We start from the raw sequence: 20,704 nt of genomic DNA on the forward strand, positions 1-20,704 counted from the left end.
CGTTACTTTTGTTGTTAATTTAATAAGTAAAATAATTTTTAAATTACATTTGTATTAAAATTTATTTTAAATTATTTAATTTAAACAATGGCTTTTTATTAATATATAGATTTTTCCTTACGATAGCTTGTATGAAAAATTTATGGTGATATATATATATATATACATATACATACAGGATATATCTTTCCGCCCTGTGGGCGCTAACAGAGTCTGTTTTTTTCGCCCCATTATGGGTAAACAAAAATTTAAATCATCTCAAGTTTACAATAAAAACATTCAATAATAAACAAATAATAGTAAAGAAATTTTGTTATTAAAATTGTTCTCAAAGAAAACTTTCGATGACAATGTTTTGAGCTCTTATTTTAATTTTTTTCGCGAATTGTGACAAATGGGCCATGGTACTCCGTGGCTTCACCCATTCAAAGAAGACACCTGGATCTATTGGCGCATCGTTCCGTTCCATTCAAAACAGGATCTACTGTACTAGGATTTGACAAATTTCCGAAAGTGACCCCGATAGCGACAATTATCTAAAATATTTATATCAAATATCGACACTCAAAAAGAATCGACGAGTCCTCGTCTACTAAATCGTATGACAGAATGGATACCACGATTATATCGGAATTGCAGTCTACCGAAAACAGTCGGATTATATATTGGTTATTAATATACTCGGTATCGTAGTTTGTGGCACATTGATCCAACTAAGAAGAATAAATTGGTCGAAAATCTTCGTTTGCCAAATTTAATAAGAAATACCGTATATACATTTGGGTGGAGAAACCCATGAGAAAAATTTATCAGAATCTGAGTGAACAAGTTTACTGTCTTTGGAGTTTTCAAAAGAGAATATCTTGAGAAGTTTCTCTTCATTCAGTTCACAAAATGTGAAGTACTCTTCGTTCCGTAATTACGGTTCATCAAACGTCTGAAGTTTAGATAATGAAGAAATTCAACTTTGGATCTCTTTTTTCCTCGTCTATGTATAACAGTATATGCTGGAGCAAACTTAGAAATCAATGGTGATTGCGGAGATTCATTAAAAATTAGAGGACTTGTGATAAATGCTTCATTACACTTCAAAGTTGTTTACGAGAACATTCTTCTCATGACCCCGATATTGTAGAAAACGAAATCGATCATAGTTGCTTGTTTTCACTTATTCCTTTTCTACCACGACACGTTGGTGCCTTACTATAACCATCAATGGATTATATTTCATTTATTTACAATTTTTCCTCTTTTTTCTTGGATAAAATTTTCTATTGTTCCCTAAAAAGACTGTTTATCTTATGAGTAGATATCCGAAGTCATCTCATCCTCAGCAGGTATCTATGTTTTTGCACCAAATAAATTTTTCTTTGAATAAACAAAAAATGTGATTTCAAGAAATAAATAAATTATAGGCCTATTTTGAATTTCGGATAGTTAAGTAATTATACTTTGAGAAAATATTTGATCTAAAAATTCTGACCTCTCGTTTTTTTTTCGTATTTCTCGACTTATTGACACTCCATGAACCCAAAATGTATTTAAAAAAAAAACTTTATAAACTTGTGTTGGCTTCTATTTTGCATTATATCTCAGGACCGGATGAACCAAAAATTTTCAAACTTCTCCAGTTATTTCTACGTTGGCGCTTTTAAATTTTGGTAGTTAAAGGTCTACGGGATAGAGATTGGGTCGTTTCTCAAATGGGATAAATTTAATGAAAAGTTTACTCGTTATTAGCATTTACAGTTTGTTTTAGAAACGTACTCCTACCCTGAAAATAGTTTTTCCTTTTAAAAATAATTAATAATGTAAAATTTTTTTTAAAAAACCTCATACAATTGTGTTTGGTGCCATCTGTTAAGAAAATTATTGTATTTCCTTCTGAGGTTAGGAGGATCTTTCTGACCTCCTAATCTCCTGTTCGAGTTCCGAGAAAGAGCAAGAGCATTTGTCAACTTTTATATTGTTTAACTTGTGTAAAAATGTATTTTTCTTAAAGAATAATTTTGTTGAACGATTGATTATCTATATAGAATTACACACTAAGAAATATTTAAATTAAATAGTAATTTTATTAATTGCAACAGCGCGCTCTATTTTCTTCTGTCTTCTCCTCCTCTTTTTGTATTTTCGGGAAGCATCGATGAAAAGTGAAATCTCTTCTGATTCAATAATATCTTGTGCCATGAAATTCAGAGCATGTAGATTATAACCGTAAATATCCTAAAAAAAAAAAAGAAATTTTATTACCACTTTGCAGATTTTATTCAAAGAAATATTTTATTTTAAGATAATAATACTCATTGTGAATACTTCACTAACTTTTAGAGACTTTGTCTGTTCTTCTGTTACTTTCTGAAGGTTCTCAATTACAGAATATAAATTCTCATTTTTTATTATTTGCTTGCAGTGAACACTAAAATAAATGAAAGAAAAATGAATCAAATATATGAATATTTAAAGAAACATTTGTTAAACATTGTAAATAGTTTTTTATAATGTTTACATATAATAAATTTTTAACAGCATAAAATTTTATTAGATTGGACTGATGGGTTAAGGAAAGGCAATGCAAAGGTAATCTGACAAAGGAGTGTCACCTAGAGGAAAACTGGGCCTCTATTTAAGTGTTAAATTAAACCTGTGAATAAATTCCAGAAAACTCCATGTAACTTTTACTTCTTTCAAGCCATTCCATAACATTTTGATCCTCCATGAGCCAAAAATGTATATGTGTATTATACTTATATATATATATAAAAACCTTACAAAATTTGGTGTATATTTGTGTTTGTGCATGCGCAGGTGTGTTGGTATCTATTTTGCATTATATTTCAGGACTGAGTGAACCAAAAATTTTGAAATTTGACAGGATTAGGTTATTTCTACATATGGTACATTTAGTTGATTTTATTAGAAAAATATATCACATTTACTAATTAGCAAAAGTAAATTTCAATTTCCTTTTAAAACAGAAAATTTATTTGTAACTTTAATTATAAAGATTATGAAAAATTAACAAGATGTCTATGTCAAAAGTTATACCATATTACTTGCATATAAGGTGATCTCGCATATAGGACGAGGTGTGACTTTAAAGATCAAAATAAAGAAAATTAGATTTATTAATACAATTATAATTTTATTTCATTTAAACACATGTAAAATATCAAATGCACGTAAATGCACACATTGTCCCGCAAAAATTACTGGCATTTTAAACTTCAAGGAAAAAATCTTGTAAAATTGACAACATAATTCGTTCATGTAAAGCTGGACAATTGGGAACTTTTTTGCCAATTCTTAACAGTCGAATCCGCTCTTCGTCAATTACACTTATGAGTTTCTCTGAACTCTGATTTCCAAATAATCATCTGTTTTCATGTGGGAATGAATTAAAACTTATATTGGGCTTCCGTGTAATTTTGGAATTCAATTCAAAAGTTTTGCTTTATCCTATTGCTATTCATCTTTACTTCTGACAATACACAAGAACGATTCAAACGACCCAGATAAATATTTTGTTTTTAAACACCAGTTTTAACAAACAGAATATAGTCAAGAGACAAGAAATAATTATGAGACTTGTTACAAAAAATCTTTTATATCAATTTATAAGGAAAATATTTATTAATAAATATATGTAAACAAATTACTAATAGTTTACTTTTTTATATTTAAAAAATTTCATTGATAGGAAAATTCTGTTATATTAATAAATTACATAAGTAAACCTCCGCTAACTCAGACTAATAAAGGATGAATGGTGTCCTCTTCCCAGCAGGGTATTTCTCCAACGATATGGAAAATAACATGGCTATACAGTACAGTAATTTATTATGATTGACTCCACACAGAAGTTTTAATGAACTTTAGTAGATTATATTGTTAAATTTACTACATAAAATGAGCCCTCATGGTTACATATAACATAGTAGGCAAGCTGATAACAGATCCAGCAGTGCCAATTTATCTACTATACTATGTAGATAGATCTAGCTAAAGTTGTTTTGATTTTGCATTCAGCTATAAAGAATTATAATTTTTCTATAACAGAAATTTAAAATTATGGTACAATTTTCCAAAAAAAATTTGTGTGAAGTTGCTGGCAGGGTCCAAGTTAACAGGGTTTTACTGTATAACACATTTTTAAGATTATATAGTTTATTAAGTATGTGATATTTTTCAATAAAACATATTTTGTCAATCTATTAATTATTCTTAATTTCTACTTATTAGTCTAATTACTGACAAGTGCTAATTATATAATAAATACTGTATATCTCGGCAGATAAGACGACCTTCAGATAAGATTAGGTATAAATTTTCGTCGAAGTTTTATAGTTTTAGCTTATATCTGTCCTATAAGAGGACGCCCAAACTATCAACAGCCTATGAATTTAGTTTAGATCAGCAATCATCACCTGAATAATAATACTGTATAGCGTATACGGAATTATATCCTATTTGTAATTTTTCAAATGAACAAATTTTATTTTCTTGCACCTGGCAGCACTGCCTTGTAATTGTTGCAAACATTCGCACTGATTCCGCATTCGGGTAATGACTACTATTCACAAAACGTCGTATGGGCTATTCTATTTTGTGGACATACCCTACTCTCTACTAGTAAATAATTACGGTTTGTCTGTTTTTTTATAATGGTTTTAATTTATATAAATTTCAATCTAATCTTTTTTTGTATCTGTCCTATAAGACGACCACAGATTTTGGGGGCCTTTTTTATGATTCAACTATTGTCTTATCTGCTGAGATATATGGTAATTTATTATATAGAATCACTTAATTAATGTAATAAATTATTTATTAAGTACATTGTTTATTTCAATAATTTATTGGATCCATTTAACATTTGTCTTACAAAACTAAACTAAGACCAAATCATAAGAGATTTACCATTAATAGTATTAAATATTTCATAGTATTTACTATTTTACTTTGTACTTAGTAATCAATACATTCAAACAAAAACACAAAGAAAAACAATTGAACTGAAAATTGAATTGAATTCACTTTAATAGTTTATATGAAATGATCAAAATTGGTTGTAACAACTCAGACTTTTATCAATGATTAAATGGTTAAATTTTAAAAAATGATTACATATATACATATTTTACGATTCAAAATAAAACAGTTGTATAATTTTTTTCACTCTCTCCACCTTGTGGGCACCAGAGGACTTTTAATCCTATCCATAATGGTTTTGATCAGATCCTCAACAGGAATGGCTGAGTATTGAGGAATGAGCCCAACATATTCAGGACAGTTTACCCGTGAAATATTCCTGAGTGTTTTCAACTGCCCCAGACTTAATTCTAGGTACCCCAAGTATTAGCTGCTGACATAACTGCCTGAGTCCTCTGGCTGTCATAGTTGTATCATTAGCGTAAGCAGTGGTGATATTCGAAATATTTAACAAGGGGTTCGCTAGCAGAAAATTTTTCCCTGACAATCACCGACAAACGAAATGGAAGTTTTGGCTAGAAATACAATACCTTTTCTTGCAACCATATATCTAACAATCAGTGGCGTATTTAGAACGTAACGAGCCATGGGAGAAGGCCAGGTAACAATAGTATTTTAGAGCTGTCGACCTTTTTTTTTTTTCAAGGCAGAGAAATTCTTTACCGCAATATGGCGCTTCTAGAAATAGGCACATGTCATCATCTCTCGAGATACATTATACTTTTTTCTTTCCCTGTCCATAGCCCGACACGTGTTCCACAGCCATCTTGTATTGTCTCGCGCGCATGGTATTCTGGGATCTCTCTTATGACTGGATCTACTTTCAAGAACACTCTTGAATCGATCGCGATTAAACCTCGTTTCAGTCGAGATTGAAACAGTCAAGAGAGATCGCACCAAGACATACACCCTGACCTTGCTCACAATCTAGATTGAAATGCTCGGTGCAAACGGGGTATAAGGCCCTAGTTTAGTAGTATTACAGAGTATAATACGCATATTTTAATATATTAAAAAAAAAAAGCCACTGAGAAATGTTCCGTGTGTTTAACAAGGTTCGGGAAACTGAAAATTTTAACAACGGGTTCGCCCGAACCCGTTTGGAAAACTTTAACAACAGGTTTGGGCGAACCTGCTCGGAAAACTGAAAATTTTAACAACGGGTTCGGCCGGACCTGTGCGAACCCGCCGAATATCACCACTGAGTGTAAGTCAAAACCCCCTTGTTTTTTGGAATATTTCTTATTACAAGTAATGAAATTACATATTATAATGAATCAAATTATAACTTGATTCATTATACTTGATCAGCTTAAAATATTCATTTTCATCATTTCAAATTAGTTGTCAAGATATTTTTCTGAAAATGTTACAAAAGGTAGCTATCAACTAAAAGAATGCCTATTTTGAACACTTAGTTATACATTATCACATTACTATTTATTGCAGTATTGATTAAATATGTTTTTATGCAATAAATGTATTTTTTAAACATGATCAATTTATGTAATTACATAAAAGATTATTTTGGAAGCATTAACATATTTTACAGTATAAAAGACAACTCCATTTCAGCACAGAATATTTAGGAAAATAGTATTTAATATATTTAAGCCATTCCACATAATAACTGAGGCAAGATATAACAAATACAGTATGTAGTAACACATATAAGTATTAAGAAAAGGCTACTGTTTAACTTTGAAGTGTTGAATGCATCTAATACTCACTTGAAAATCATCACACGTTATCTATCTACAATTTATATTAATTCTGTTTTAAATAGTCAAAATTAGTGACAATAATAATAATAATACATTTAATTAAACAATAACTTTTATATTCAAAAGTAGAGCTAGATAGAGGGTAGATAGGACTAGATGCACTGTTGCCTACTGAAGGCCATTTGGGCAATTCATTAGCCTATATGAGATCAAGTGATTTTCTTTGACTTGTTTTTTAGATTATAGTTGCATTTTATATGCTGTAATATATAGTAAATCGTATCACTTCCAAAGCCTGATGTATTGATACTAAGCCAAATGATTGCCATAATTAATTGAACTATCATTAATAATTAGAAACTAAGTAATTTGGTACTAGAGAAGACATTAGGCATCATCTCTTATCTAAATTAATAATTATAATAATTTATTAAATAATTTAGAATATTCTGGAAAAAAAGAACTAGCCTGAAGTGGGATTTGAACCCACAACCTCCACTTACCATGTAGTGAGCTTGCCAGTTATACCATCCAGAACCCAAGCAGGTCTTTGCTTCCAGAGGTATTTAAATTTACATATAACCATTAATGGTTATATCTAAATTTAATGGTGTAGACTTCAGGAAGTTGATGATAGGAAGTTTAGATATAAACATTCAAGTAACCTTGAATGTTTATATCTAAAATTTATATACATCTAAAAGTGAAGACTTGCTCGAGGTCCAGACGACATAACTGGCAAGCACACTGCATGGTAAGTGGAGGTTGCAGGTTCAAGTCCCACTAGTTCTTTTCTTTCAGAATGCTCTAAATTATTTAATAAATTATTAATTTCGATAAGAGATGGTGCCTAACATCTACCTTTAGTACTAAATTACTTAGTTTCTAATTATTAATTATAGCATATTAATAGTCCAATTAATTAAGGTAATCATTTACCTTAATTATACCTTAATTTACCTTGGTAAATAGTTTCTTGTTACAAAATAAAAATTTGATTAAATTTAATATATTAAATAATACAGTAGACTCACGCTATTATTATTATCTAATTGATTTCTGGAAAACTTATTAAACAAGTCATTATAATTTGAACTCTAATTTAACACATATTTAACATCCAATTTAATTTTAATGAAATTCTATTTCAGAAATGGTCTAAACTGTATAGAAATACAACAAAAATAGATTTAAAAAATAATAATATACTTAAATACGGAATTTTACATGATTGCATTAAGAAATCTATATTTTATATAAGCGAAAACTTGAAACAGCAGTTATAAAGCAGTTGTCTTTTACATTAAATATTATATCAATATATTTTCCTATAAAATGTTACTGATGATAATATACTTTTATAATACTTACCTTACTAAAAAATGCACACAACGACAAACTATCTCAGTTTCCCAGCCTTTTTCTAATAATTCACATAAAACAAGAAGGAATTTCTCAATATAATTAAATGGTAACAATAATAGAGCTTTCTCTAATTCACTGCAATAATAAAATAAAAACATTTTTAGTAATAATCTAGTCTTCATTTTAAATGTATGTTATAACAACTACAAAACTTATATGAAATGAATTAAATTAAATCAACTTAGACATAAATTCAATCTAGACACAAAATTAAATATGTTTTAATAATTTCAATGCCAATTGCTGGATTATATTGGGCTATATTAATGCTACTACTAACAATTAAGTGTTAAGTAATTTGGCCTAGAGGTAGACATTAGGTGCCATCTCTTGATAAATTTAATAAATATAATTAAATCAATGTTTTAATAATTAATTTAGAAAGATCTAGGAGAAAAGAATTGGCCCAAAGCATGACTTAAACCCACAACTTTGTGATTACTTAACATTTAATTATTAATAGTAGCATTACAGTAGCCTAATACAATCCAGCAATCATTTTATGTTAAACATCATTTAATGTGATCTTTAAGATTTATATTTTTAATAACTTCAAGCTTAAACAGAGAATATACAGGATATAAAATTCTACCATTTCTTTAGAAAATATCTATATGTAATGAACTGAAATAAATTTTTATTTTCAAGGATTTAAATAAAGTACAGTTTGTTTAAACTTAAATTATTATCATCCTTAATTCTAAAACTTTAGATTAAAATTTAATTTTAATAATTTATTTTAAGAAGTCATGTATTGAAACATTTTCTTTACAAGTACAAAATGAGCCTAATTAAATGACAGTTTAAAGTAAGTGCTAATGAAGAGTATAGCATCTACAATAGATATATTAATGATGATATCTGACAAACATATAACTAATGACAAATAAAAGATAAAATTTTTTCTACATTACAGTCGAGAATACAAAAGGACTGATTTCAATTCATAATTCTAATCTGTTTACACAAGTTTAATAAACTTTAAAATTAATTTTAAATAAAAGCAATTATTTACCTAGATTTAATTCTTTTTACAACTTCCAACATGAATTCAATTGGACTAGTAACATCATATAATGAGAACATAACATGAGGAAGAGGTTGTGGTAACTAAAATATATAAAAAATTAAAATTAAATAGAAAATACATACATATATTAAATTACTTTATCTAAAAGATTAATTTTCAAATACTTTTAATTTTTAGTCATAATTTTTTTAAATAATTTATAAAAATCATCACTATCCATATAATATTAAGTGCATAGTTAAGAAATTATTGGAATATATTAATTAATGCGGTTACATAAATTTAATATAATTTTTCACAACAAACTCAACTTTGATTTGGAAATATAATGAAAGTTGGCACTATAATACAGCCATATCCTGTTATCTGAATCTAATACCATTCCTAAAAACAATTTGAATATTGGTTAGTTTTTCCATTATTTCTTACAGAAATATTATCTTTATTAGGAATTATATAGAAAGTGAATTTTCTTAAATATGCAGTAGACAAATGTTGAAATGATGCTGTACATTTTATGTTATAATATTACTGGTTAGATAAATAACCAATTAAGCTGACTAATATTGCTGAATTTATCTGATAAAAATATCTTAACTGTGTATAACATGTCAATAACACATAGTAGTTATAAATACATATATATTTAATAAGGGGTTTTAATTCTGTTGAAAATTAATTTCAAATTATGAAAATAAATTATATAGAAAATAATAAATACCTCTTTTCTAGAAATTTCACATTCTTTTTTATATAATTCATACTTGGATGTTTCTTCAGTATATATGTCAAGAGCTTCTATAATTTGTTCTGCCTTAATAAATATATTATTATTATTATTTAAAGTAAAGTAATGCTTTAATATTTATGGTGTTGATTAATGAAATAATATCTCTTACAGATTTTATTGTTTCTATTGTTTTCTTACAAGCTAATCCACTTTCTTCATCTGGTTCTTCTGTATCCTGTCAACCAAGACAAAATATTACATAGTATAAAGTACAATATCTTAATAATTAACTTTATTTAAAAATGAATGCATTTTTTGAAGTATGAATTTAAAAAACGAATTAGAATTTTAATATTCATTCTGATTATTTTGAATGTATATTTAATGGGCTAAGAATTTTTATCTATCTACTAACTTACAATAAATAATAATTATAAGTGAAGAAAAAATAATAAAAGTTTTATTATGTCATATATTCTTACATTGAAGAGTAGAAAATTATGATTTCAATAAATCTTTCTTGAACATAACTTTAATATTTTCAAAGCAATTTACCAATGAAGAAGTAATGAGGAGAATTTTCTTCAATCTGAAGATCTTTCATTGCATAGTTCCTATATATAATGAACAGTTTTTGATTGGCATTATAACTTGTTTTAATCAATGTTGCAAGCATTTGTGCCAACTGAAATCTTCTTCCTCAAGCTTCTTGTTTCTATGACCCTATTGAGGAGACGTTTGCATCTTATTTAAAGTGTGATGCTCTTTGTTTTCCTACGCTCATTCACTTTTATTTGTTTACATTCATTCTTCTCGAGCACAGATGATGTCTACTATCTCTTTTTTAAGCATCTGTTATCATTTTCAAAGAGAGCAAACTCCTAAAATAACTTTTTGTGGATGTACAATGGACTTATTAGGTCAAGAGGCTTTCCACTTGCACAATTCAGTTAATATATAATAAACATCTTACATCTTCAAAAGTAAAAAGTTAAACAAATGTCAATTCTAAACTATTACAATTTTATTTGGTTATCACCTCTCTGCTAGTGAAACTTTTTATAATTATATTAACATCAAAGAGAATTTTCTCTTTCTCAACATTATGACAGAACTAAAAAATACTGAATAAATATGGGGTGTTCAGATTGAGACTGACATATTTTAAATCACTGCCAAAATTCAGTGCATAAAAAAAATGCATTTCAAATGTTGCAAAAGGAAGGGTAACTGTGTAAGTTTTCTATAGAATTAATTGACATGCATGGAGTATGTAGTTGTAGCATTCCATGATACCTGCAATCCTAACATTACGATATCTAGACTTTAGGGGTTATGTGAAAGGCAGGGTTTATGCTGACATCCCAAAATCAATGACCTCAATGATCTTTGTTTGTACATACTGGACATTGTTGTTTTTGTTACACCACAGATGTTGCAGAACACATGGCAGGAAATTGAATGTCATTTAGATATTCTTTGTGTAACAGGAGGAGTACACATGAAGCTTTTATAATTTTGTGTAAAAAGGAATAAATGTAGAACTATGCTGATTTTTGCAGTAAAATTTAATGAGTTTGTGTTCAAATTGCAGACCTTACTTTTATTGTAATTCTTTCCTAATTTTACTTACAACCTACAAAATGTGTCAGTTTGAATTTGGACATGTATATCCCTCTCTCACCATATGTAATGAATAAGAACTAAATAATTACCTAATTCCTGTTTATGATAACTGTAAGAAAAATAAATTTTTTGTTTTTTTTTTTTGTTTATTTATTCTAATTTTACAGGTTGTAAAGCTTTCACAAAGCAATATAAAATCAACAATTTATTCACCAAGTTCATTTTTTCAAAGTGAGAATTAAAAATGTGTTTAATCACAAAATTTTTTTATTATTGTTAATTATTATGAAAACATCTATATTCAGTGTGTATATGTTATATGTTATAATAGTACATCTTGCAGTGCCATAATATTGCAAATAGAAATTATTCTTTATAAAATTTTTTCTATTGATTTATTCTAAATTGTAATCTAGTAATTGTAAGTTACAATATCTGTTTCATATCAGTTTATATCTAACGCTTAAGTAATTATTCATAATTATTTAGTATTACTAAAGCAGGAATCATTTCAACTGAAAATATCCCAAAAGAATTCTTTCATTATCCTTAACAAAGAATAGAAAAAATTCAGCAATTTAAAAGAATTTCAAGCTGCTATGTTCATCTACAGATTGATATAAAAATCCTGAATTATCTTAATTTCATAATGAACTTAAGATAATTCAGAGTCAATAAGCAATAATAATCATCAGAGAGTGTACTTAGACAAACATATATGGTATAGCCACTATTCGTATAGACTAGGCCTGGCCAACCCAAATTGTTTTGCGGGCCACTTTGATCATGTGTAACATTATGGTGGGCCACAATTTAGGCAAACATGCTTTTAAAAAAGTAAAACAAATACAAAATGAATAAGAATTTATTGTTATACCAAGAGTTCATACTCAAACTTGCACATTATAACAATGACACATGCAAATTTTCATTTATTTACTTGTTTTGGTATACAATAACAGGAAATAAAAGTTTTAATAGATATATAATATCGCTTAGTGAGCCACACGATTTAACGCGACGGGCCGCAGGTTGGCCAGGCCTGGTATAGACTGTGTGTGAAACAATTGTAACAAAGATAAGTATTTATATATCTAAACAGAAAAGGTACAGGCAGCTACAAATTTTTCAGCTCCATTATAATCTTATGAGATTTGTCATATATACAGTCTGTTGTTAAGTAGAACATTGTTAAATAAAGTATACCTGTATTATTTTTCTATTGAGCACAAATTAATGTGCAAATAAAACATTTCAAATATATAAAATAGATCACTTTTTCTGTATAAATATACAAAATTTTCCAGAAATAATTAAATAAATTATTGAATAATTTTAATTAATACAATTGAAAATATAATGTATGAAATTTAAAACAGTTAATTTCATAATATATATAATAATAATTTATAACCTAATTTAATTAATTAATTCCAAACAATCTGCTGAATTATTGGGTTATTTTTGGGCTATATTAGGTTATAAAAGTAGGCTTCTGTCTATCTCTAGTCAAATAAATGTATCCATTAATTTATTCATTAATCATTAATGTAGTCAATAATTTAATCACAAGTAGCCTGATAATTCAGCATTGTTTAAAGTTAGTTAATTTCATAATTTTAAGATATTCAATGTTTTATTTATGGAAATGATTTAAAACAAATTACATAAGTATTTAAAGGAATACAACTGTTAATATGATTTATTTAAGTGTCAATACCTCATTAAATATCAATTTTTTAATTTTAATTAAAAAAACTTACATAAAAACTATGTATACTTCACTATAAATATATTATATTGTGTAACTAATTAACTTGTTTAAAATTAATTATAATTCTTTATTTCTAAAATATCATATAATTAATAATTACTTTGCTTTCTTCCAAAACAGATTTTTCATATTCTTCTTCTCTTTCCTGTAAGTAATTAAATTAAAACTAAAAATCAAAATACATTTTTTTACATTCATTATATCATATAAAAAATAATCTACTTGATAATTAAACATAAATTAGCATATTAAGACAGTAATAGAAATGCAAAATGAACCTAAAACTTATGACTAAATATGATCAAAATTATAATTTCACATTTACATGATTTTTCTGCCCTTAAATAAAATCTCTTAAACAATTATTAAAGGAAAATGATAACTTGTAAATTTATCTTTACAAAAATTTATTTATTTTTCTCTTTTTTCACTAAGAATATCAAAAATAAATTTAATAAAATAGCTTCTAATTTCAGAAAAATGATAAGTTTATGATGTTGGTTTCTTACCTTTTCTTTTAATAATAGTTTAATTTTTAGAAAAAGTGAAGTATAAGATAATTAAAATAACGATGAAAAGCAAAAGTATGATTTAAAAAAAAAAAAACATTTTAACATGATTTATAAGTCAGAACTGGCCAACTTATAGTAGGCTATGAGTTATTTTCTTGAAGTAATATACAAATTTGAGAACTTTTCAATTAAAGAAATCGTGATTTCAAATGGCATTAATGTACTTTATCATAAACATTTTTTATATTTTTTCATTTTACATTATGTCACATAAATTTAATTATTTCTAGTTAAAATTATAATTAGAATATTTTAGTTACCATTTCTTCTTCTTCCTGTAACACTAATATTTCTTCTGTTTTACACCAAATACGTAATGATTTATCATGAGATGAGGTTACTATCCTTCTTCCATCTGGTGAAACTGCTATTGCCCAAATCTCACTTTGATGTCCCTATATGTTTTTCAAACAATCATTTCATTTTAACAGTTTGCTATGTTACACTTGCACATAATTGTTTAACTTATTATAAATAAAATCAATACTAATTTTATTGCAATTCAAATACTTTTAATTTTTGAATACTATCTTGAAAACTAATCTTAAAGATAGTTTCCTCAAAAATCAATCCAATCCAAAATATCAAATTTAAATAATACATTTCTTTCTCTGCATGGAATTACTATAATTAAATATTAAAATATATTTCATATAAAAATTAATACTGTATAATACATTCAATTACAACAGTTCTACACCTTCTAGCAGAAATATTTTACTTATCAAACATTTTTGACTGACTTTTTACAACAATCTTTAAGATTGAATGTTAATGGATTAACAGAACATGAAGATGGCTGTGCAATAAGCAAAGACATTTGATAAATAAAATAAGTTAGAACTGCTGGAAGAGGTTGTAATTGAATGCAAAATACCAGTAAAGAGTCATATTAATATAAAATATTACTCAAATAACATAATAAGTTAGTAATGAAATACAGTATCCAGTATAAAAGGTATCCCATTTAAAATTGGCCCAACTGAGATAATGAAACATTAATGCTGTAAATTTTATAAGGAATATTCAAAAGAAAAAGTGTATGAGACTAATCACAGAACTATACACAAACTACAGAAAAGCACTTAGAGAAACAGTAACCTATCAACATCAGTATTTTAGATCACTTTTAGCATCTTCTGTAAGTTTCTGTAAGTTTATATAAAGTTAAAATAAAGTTTCTAATAAATGTTACCTAAATTAATTTGTATCATTTCCAAAGACTAAAGATGATTTTATGTATGACATCCTATATATTATAATTAATTCTTACATTTTTCAAAATAGACTAATTTTTGATCATTATTCAACAGAGCTTAAATGCATTGCTTCAATATATTGGAGAGAGGAAAAAAATTAAAATTTATTAAAATATTATTTTTTCATAGTTATTATTTTGATAAATTTTAGCAGTTTCTAGAAAAAATCACCATTGAAAAATTAAACAGAACATGCAATAAGTAAAGTAAATAAATACACAAATAAAAAATGAACTAACAAATTTACTTTCCTTGGATAAAATTACATTTTTAAAAAAGCTTTATTCAAGATATAACTATATTTCCAAGCAAATGTATTTAGTAGAAAAGTTTTTAAACTTATAATGATAAATATTTAAATAGATTTAAATACATTAAATACATTATTATTATTTATTCCTTCATATATAAATGTAATGATTAATCAAACTAGCAATAAAACATTCAAATCTAGCATATTCAAATCTCAGTGTACAACAAAGACATCATAGTATACATATATTAAACAATTATCACTCAAGAAAAAATAATATAAAGCTTGTGTATGTTAAATATGATTTAAGCACTTCATCAATTTTTTGATATGTACAAAAATAACAAATAGGATAACTAATCAACAAAGGTGCAACAATTCATTATTAAATGTTAGGAAGTTCTTGTTCAAAAATGACTAATCTCCCATTTGATTATTCATTCCTAATTTGTTAAAATTAGAAAATTTAACAATATGATTTTTAATTTTTACATAAAAATATATTTTAAAAAATTTTCTCTGTATTTAAATGATTTGTTTATTAATTTAACTAATTCAAATCCTATGTTCTTAATCTGCAAATGGTTCTTTAAAAATTTAAAATATTTTCAATTTGTTAAATTCTGACATTGAAAAAGTAAGAAACTATGACTAATCAAAATCAAGATATAAGGGAAGATCAGAAGGTTCATTATGTAAAAATAAACTGAATTTCTTATGGTTTTTCAACAAATCTTTTAAGACCAATGGTAATAAACAAATGAACTATAGCTCGTCCCAGTATAAAAAAGAAAAAAACTTGTAATGAAAACTCAAAAATGAATTTTATAATTAGAATACAATAAGAATTGATTTAGTTAAAAATATTAATTTTAAAACTTAATGTTTTATTATTTATCCTGTAAAATTCACATTCTTTCAATTCATTTTTATACAATAAATATATCTTAGAGAAATGTTTTCTGATAAAAAAAATATTTTCTTATAACTGTATTATCATTACCATCTTTATATGATATTATAATATGTGATAAATTTATACAACATAATAATGTACATTATATACTGTATATGAATACCATATAATATAAACAGATTTTACATATATATAAAATTTTTATGTTGACATTATAAAAATTATAATTTTTATTACAATTAACTAAAATATAACTTACTCGCAAAGTATTAATTTTTTTAAAATTATCAGCATCCCATTGCTTAATGGTTTTATCTTTACCTCCAGTGAAAAACATATGTGTCTTTGGTATAAACTTCATGCACATTATGCTGAAATTAATAAATTTGAAATAATAATTTATAAAAAAATAAATCTGAATTATAAAATAATAATAAATAAAAATCATCAATATAATGATGGTTTCTCAAAATAATGTTAAATAATATATTGGTATATATACATACACACTGAATGTATATTACTTATCATTATTTTATTTTTTGTACATGATGATGATAGTATATGATAAATAATAATAATTACATAATATTTACTATATTTAAATTTATTTCCTGATAATGAGTATGCAAATAAGTTAAAATAAATACAGAAAAAGTTCAAAAATGATGTAATTAGTAGTTAAAAAATATATTTTCCTTAGTTAAATTATGCATAAAATATATTAAAATATTTCAATTACTTGATTATATTTTTATTATTTCATGCTCCAATATCAATGATGTAAACAGAAACACAACATTGACATTTTTATGCTGAGATACTTCATCTTTGAATGCTCTTAAAATATAAATATAAACATCCATAGAAGTTTTTAAAATGTTGCAATAACAACTTAAAAGCAGACTAACACTGGAACCATGTGAACTATCAACATCAGTCAGGGTTGTCCAAACATATTCCAAAAAAACAATGACAAAAATACAAATGTACTGTACATACATATATGCAGTTTTAGTTGTCAGTATCATAAGATTTGACCAATTCTTTCATTAGTTGGGATTATTATTTATGTCTTCACTGATTCATTTCTTTGTGATGTACAGTACATTGTTCCATGAAAAGGTTTGATGAGCCAAACATCACATTCTTATCCATCACTGACATTGAGTTATTACGGTAATCATTATTTGAGATGAGCAAGCCAGTTCAAATGGTTCTAGCACAAATCTGCCTTAACAAGTCATATATTTGTGATAATATCTAAATTTATTACATTAATAAAATATTTTTTCCTTAATATAATACTTTATTTAAATATTTATATCAATAGAATTATTATTGAATTATAAAAATGTTATGTATTTTTTTCACGATTTTAATCCTTTGATTAAAAAACTGCAATAAAATTTAACCACTATATTGGCCTGAATATTAGTTGAATTTTTCCAGTTTTAAAGGAACAAAAAAAAAATTTACTCTCAACATATATTTGAGCCTTGACTAATATTTGAGTCCAATTAAAAATTTTTTTTCAATTTCAATAACTGTTTGGTGCACATTATATAGTTAAACTAATGCTAAAATTTAGTGTGTGTGATTGTTTAGCAATGCTAAACATTTGCCCAGTTGTGATCTGTCAAGCTGTAACCTGCAATCTATGCAAGAGAATTAAATGTTTGGTGTGATTGTAGATAAATATTGAATATGACATTGAAATCAACAAAATTAATAATAAAAGGTCAACTTATATATTCAGGCCAAAACAGTATTATATCTACCCACACAGCAATTAGAAATATAAAAGCAATAAATAAAATTAGACAAACACATTATTAATAATTAAAATTATTGTGAGCATATTCTCAAATGATTTACTTTAGCTATAACTTCAAACATTGTTATATTATCTAACTAAGTTCCATATATATTAAAAAAGTTAGAATATTAAATAATTATCATCATCATTAAAAATAATTACCTGTCATCATGTGCAAATATAGATCTATGACAATCCCCAAAATCTAATCCCCATATTTTTACATTTCTATCAGCTGAACCAGTAATTATCAGATTGCTATCATATGAAATATCCATGCAAATTACTGGAAATTTATGACCAAATAAAGATAAGAAAAACTGAAACAAAAATTATAACTTTATTAATAAAATTATATAAAAATTGTATTTTTTTATTATTAAATTATTGATGTAAATTAAATTAAGATGCATGTATTAAATGTAAGAAATTTATTTTCAAATTTAACAAAATAAATATGGCATTAAATTACAAAATTTTAATGAATTTTGAAATGTAAAAATTATCATCAAAAACTGAAAGAAATCATTATATTTTTCATAAAACCTGCATAAAATGATGTTAAGATAATTTATTAACACCAAGACTCACTTTCTGAAAATAAATATAATTAATGAAATTGATAAAATAAAATTTTGTAATTATGCTTTATGCCAAAAATCACAATTGCAAAATTAAAATTACTCAAGTACATTTTTTGATTAATTATGATAATGATAACTAACAGTGATAAATTAAAGTAATACTTACTTTTAAAGTATCTACAAAAAATATTTTCACTGTACTATCAAGAAGTGATATAGCTATTAGTTTTCCATTTGGGCTAAATTTCAAAATAATGAATGTAAAAATATATTAAAATGTTAAAAATTTGTTTATTTTAGAATTAAATATAAATATTGTATATAGAAAATATCAAGAGTTGAAATATAAATAAAGTCTCCATCTTTATAAACTTACTTTGGAAACAGGTAGAATAATATGATTAGTATCAGAAAGTAGTAAGTCATTTATTTTAATCACATACATTCATTTTTTCAACCTAATCACCATTTAAGGTGACACAGTTTTCCAAATGTTAAGTCTATCTTTGCTTTCTGTGCATGAAAAAACTCTGATATTTTCCCAATCCATTCCCTACAACAGGGTGGAAAGTGTTGACCTTTCAATACCTATAATTCTGAGAACAATTAGTCTGATGGTGTCAGATCTGGGCTGCAAGGAGGTTATAGAATAACTTGTAGCTTTAGTTTCTTAAGCATCTTTGCTGTTTTATTAGTGAAGTCTTGAATTATCATGGTGCAAAAAAAAAGCACAAAGAAAGATTAGAAAGACAAGCTATGCACCAAAATTTTAATAATTCACACATTTTTGATTTTTCAAAATATCACCTTCAGGAAAACAACAAATCAACTAAAGTACATAAATTGGAACAAATTTAAAATTTTAAATACAGTATGTTCCAATTCATGTACTATGGTTTGTTTGTCATTTTCCTAATGATGATACTTTGAAATATCAAAAGTGTTTGAATTACTAAAAATTTCATTCATTTCACACCAAAGAAACTAAGTTTTCTTTTTAAGTTAAAAAGAATATTCTTTTTGGCTTTAAGACTGGTTAACACTATATATATTTGTCTAGCACAGCACATTTCAGTACAGCATTGACATAGCAACAAACATTTTCAGATGGCAAATTCATGCACTGTATCATATTGTCACAAAATCTATTTTTGCTGTGTCGGAAGAGTATTGACATCCACTAGACAATAGTGTAACAATGTTTGGATAATGTCACAATGCGATGTGCATGTTAGACTTATACATTTAATCTGGAAATGAATGAGAAACTTCAGTGAAAATGAGTATGGTGAACATCAATAAAGAAACAAATGCTTTTAAAATCAGAAACTGAGACAATGCTATAATAAAATATTTAAAAAAATAATGTTTGAAAAAGTATAGTAAAAGAAATGAAAACAAATGGTATGTTTGACAAAACTTTTTTATATCCCATTTCCTCATTGGCTATTTCTATTCACTGTTTTCAACCAGTTTATTACAGCAAAGTGAATGACTAAATATTCTACTGTCTGGTAACAAGCTGTACTGGAATAAGTTGTGCTGGAACTTATTATGTAGCAACAAAGCACAATGAACTGAAATGTCATTCATAAATTAGACACTTATAACTACTAAATACAATAATCAGATGTTTCTATCCTTGCATTTCACAGAATGCTGTGGTAGTAGACCTTATTTAATCAATCAATCTTCATACTTTCATAAAATATTGAAATAAAAACATTATTATTATTATAAAAATTTTAATTAATTCTTTAAAAACTTATGTATAATATAATAAATATTTATTAAAACAAATCATAAGTTTTAAATAAATATTTTGACCAATTTTACTTTCAAAATATTGTGATAGTATTCTATAATAAAACACAATATAAAATTTATAAATTAGTTTTTATATTCTTTAATATTTTCAAACTAATTGTCTTGTCAGATATCTTATACTATTGTTTCTTTATTAGAACTACATTTCTAAACTTAAAAATAAAATTTTGTAT

The 20,704-nt window shown here is 25.8% G+C and overlaps 1 protein-coding gene across 1 annotated transcript in view; it reads right to left on the reverse strand.

The window, feature by feature from the left end:
* Positions 1-2,055: 2,055 nt before the first annotated feature.
* Positions 2,056-20,704, reverse strand: part of LOC136979910 (WD repeat-containing protein 3) — a 54,282-nt gene continuing 35,633 nt past the window's right edge. The window contains exons 14-24 of the mRNA XM_067275948.1: positions 18,871-18,943; positions 18,283-18,440; positions 16,561-16,672; positions 14,134-14,268; positions 13,402-13,446; positions 10,071-10,136; positions 9,893-9,985; positions 9,157-9,251; positions 8,088-8,216; positions 2,326-2,419; positions 2,056-2,226 (exon numbers count right to left, since the gene is read on the reverse strand). Of these exons, the coding sequence (XP_067132049.1) occupies positions 2,062-2,226; positions 2,326-2,419; positions 8,088-8,216; positions 9,157-9,251; positions 9,893-9,985; positions 10,071-10,136; positions 13,402-13,446; positions 14,134-14,268; positions 16,561-16,672; positions 18,283-18,440; positions 18,871-18,943 (1,165 nt within the window). The 3' untranslated portion in view covers positions 2,056-2,061. The remainder of the gene's footprint in view (positions 2,227-2,325; positions 2,420-8,087; positions 8,217-9,156; positions 9,252-9,892; positions 9,986-10,070; positions 10,137-13,401; positions 13,447-14,133; positions 14,269-16,560; positions 16,673-18,282; positions 18,441-18,870; positions 18,944-20,704) is intronic.

Source organism: Centruroides vittatus, unplaced genomic scaffold (assembly GCF_030686945.1).
Source record: "Centruroides vittatus isolate TY-2023 unplaced genomic scaffold, ASM3068694v2 contig_651, whole genome shotgun sequence".
NCBI classification, from domain to species: domain Eukaryota; kingdom Metazoa; phylum Arthropoda; class Arachnida; order Scorpiones; family Buthidae; genus Centruroides; species Centruroides vittatus.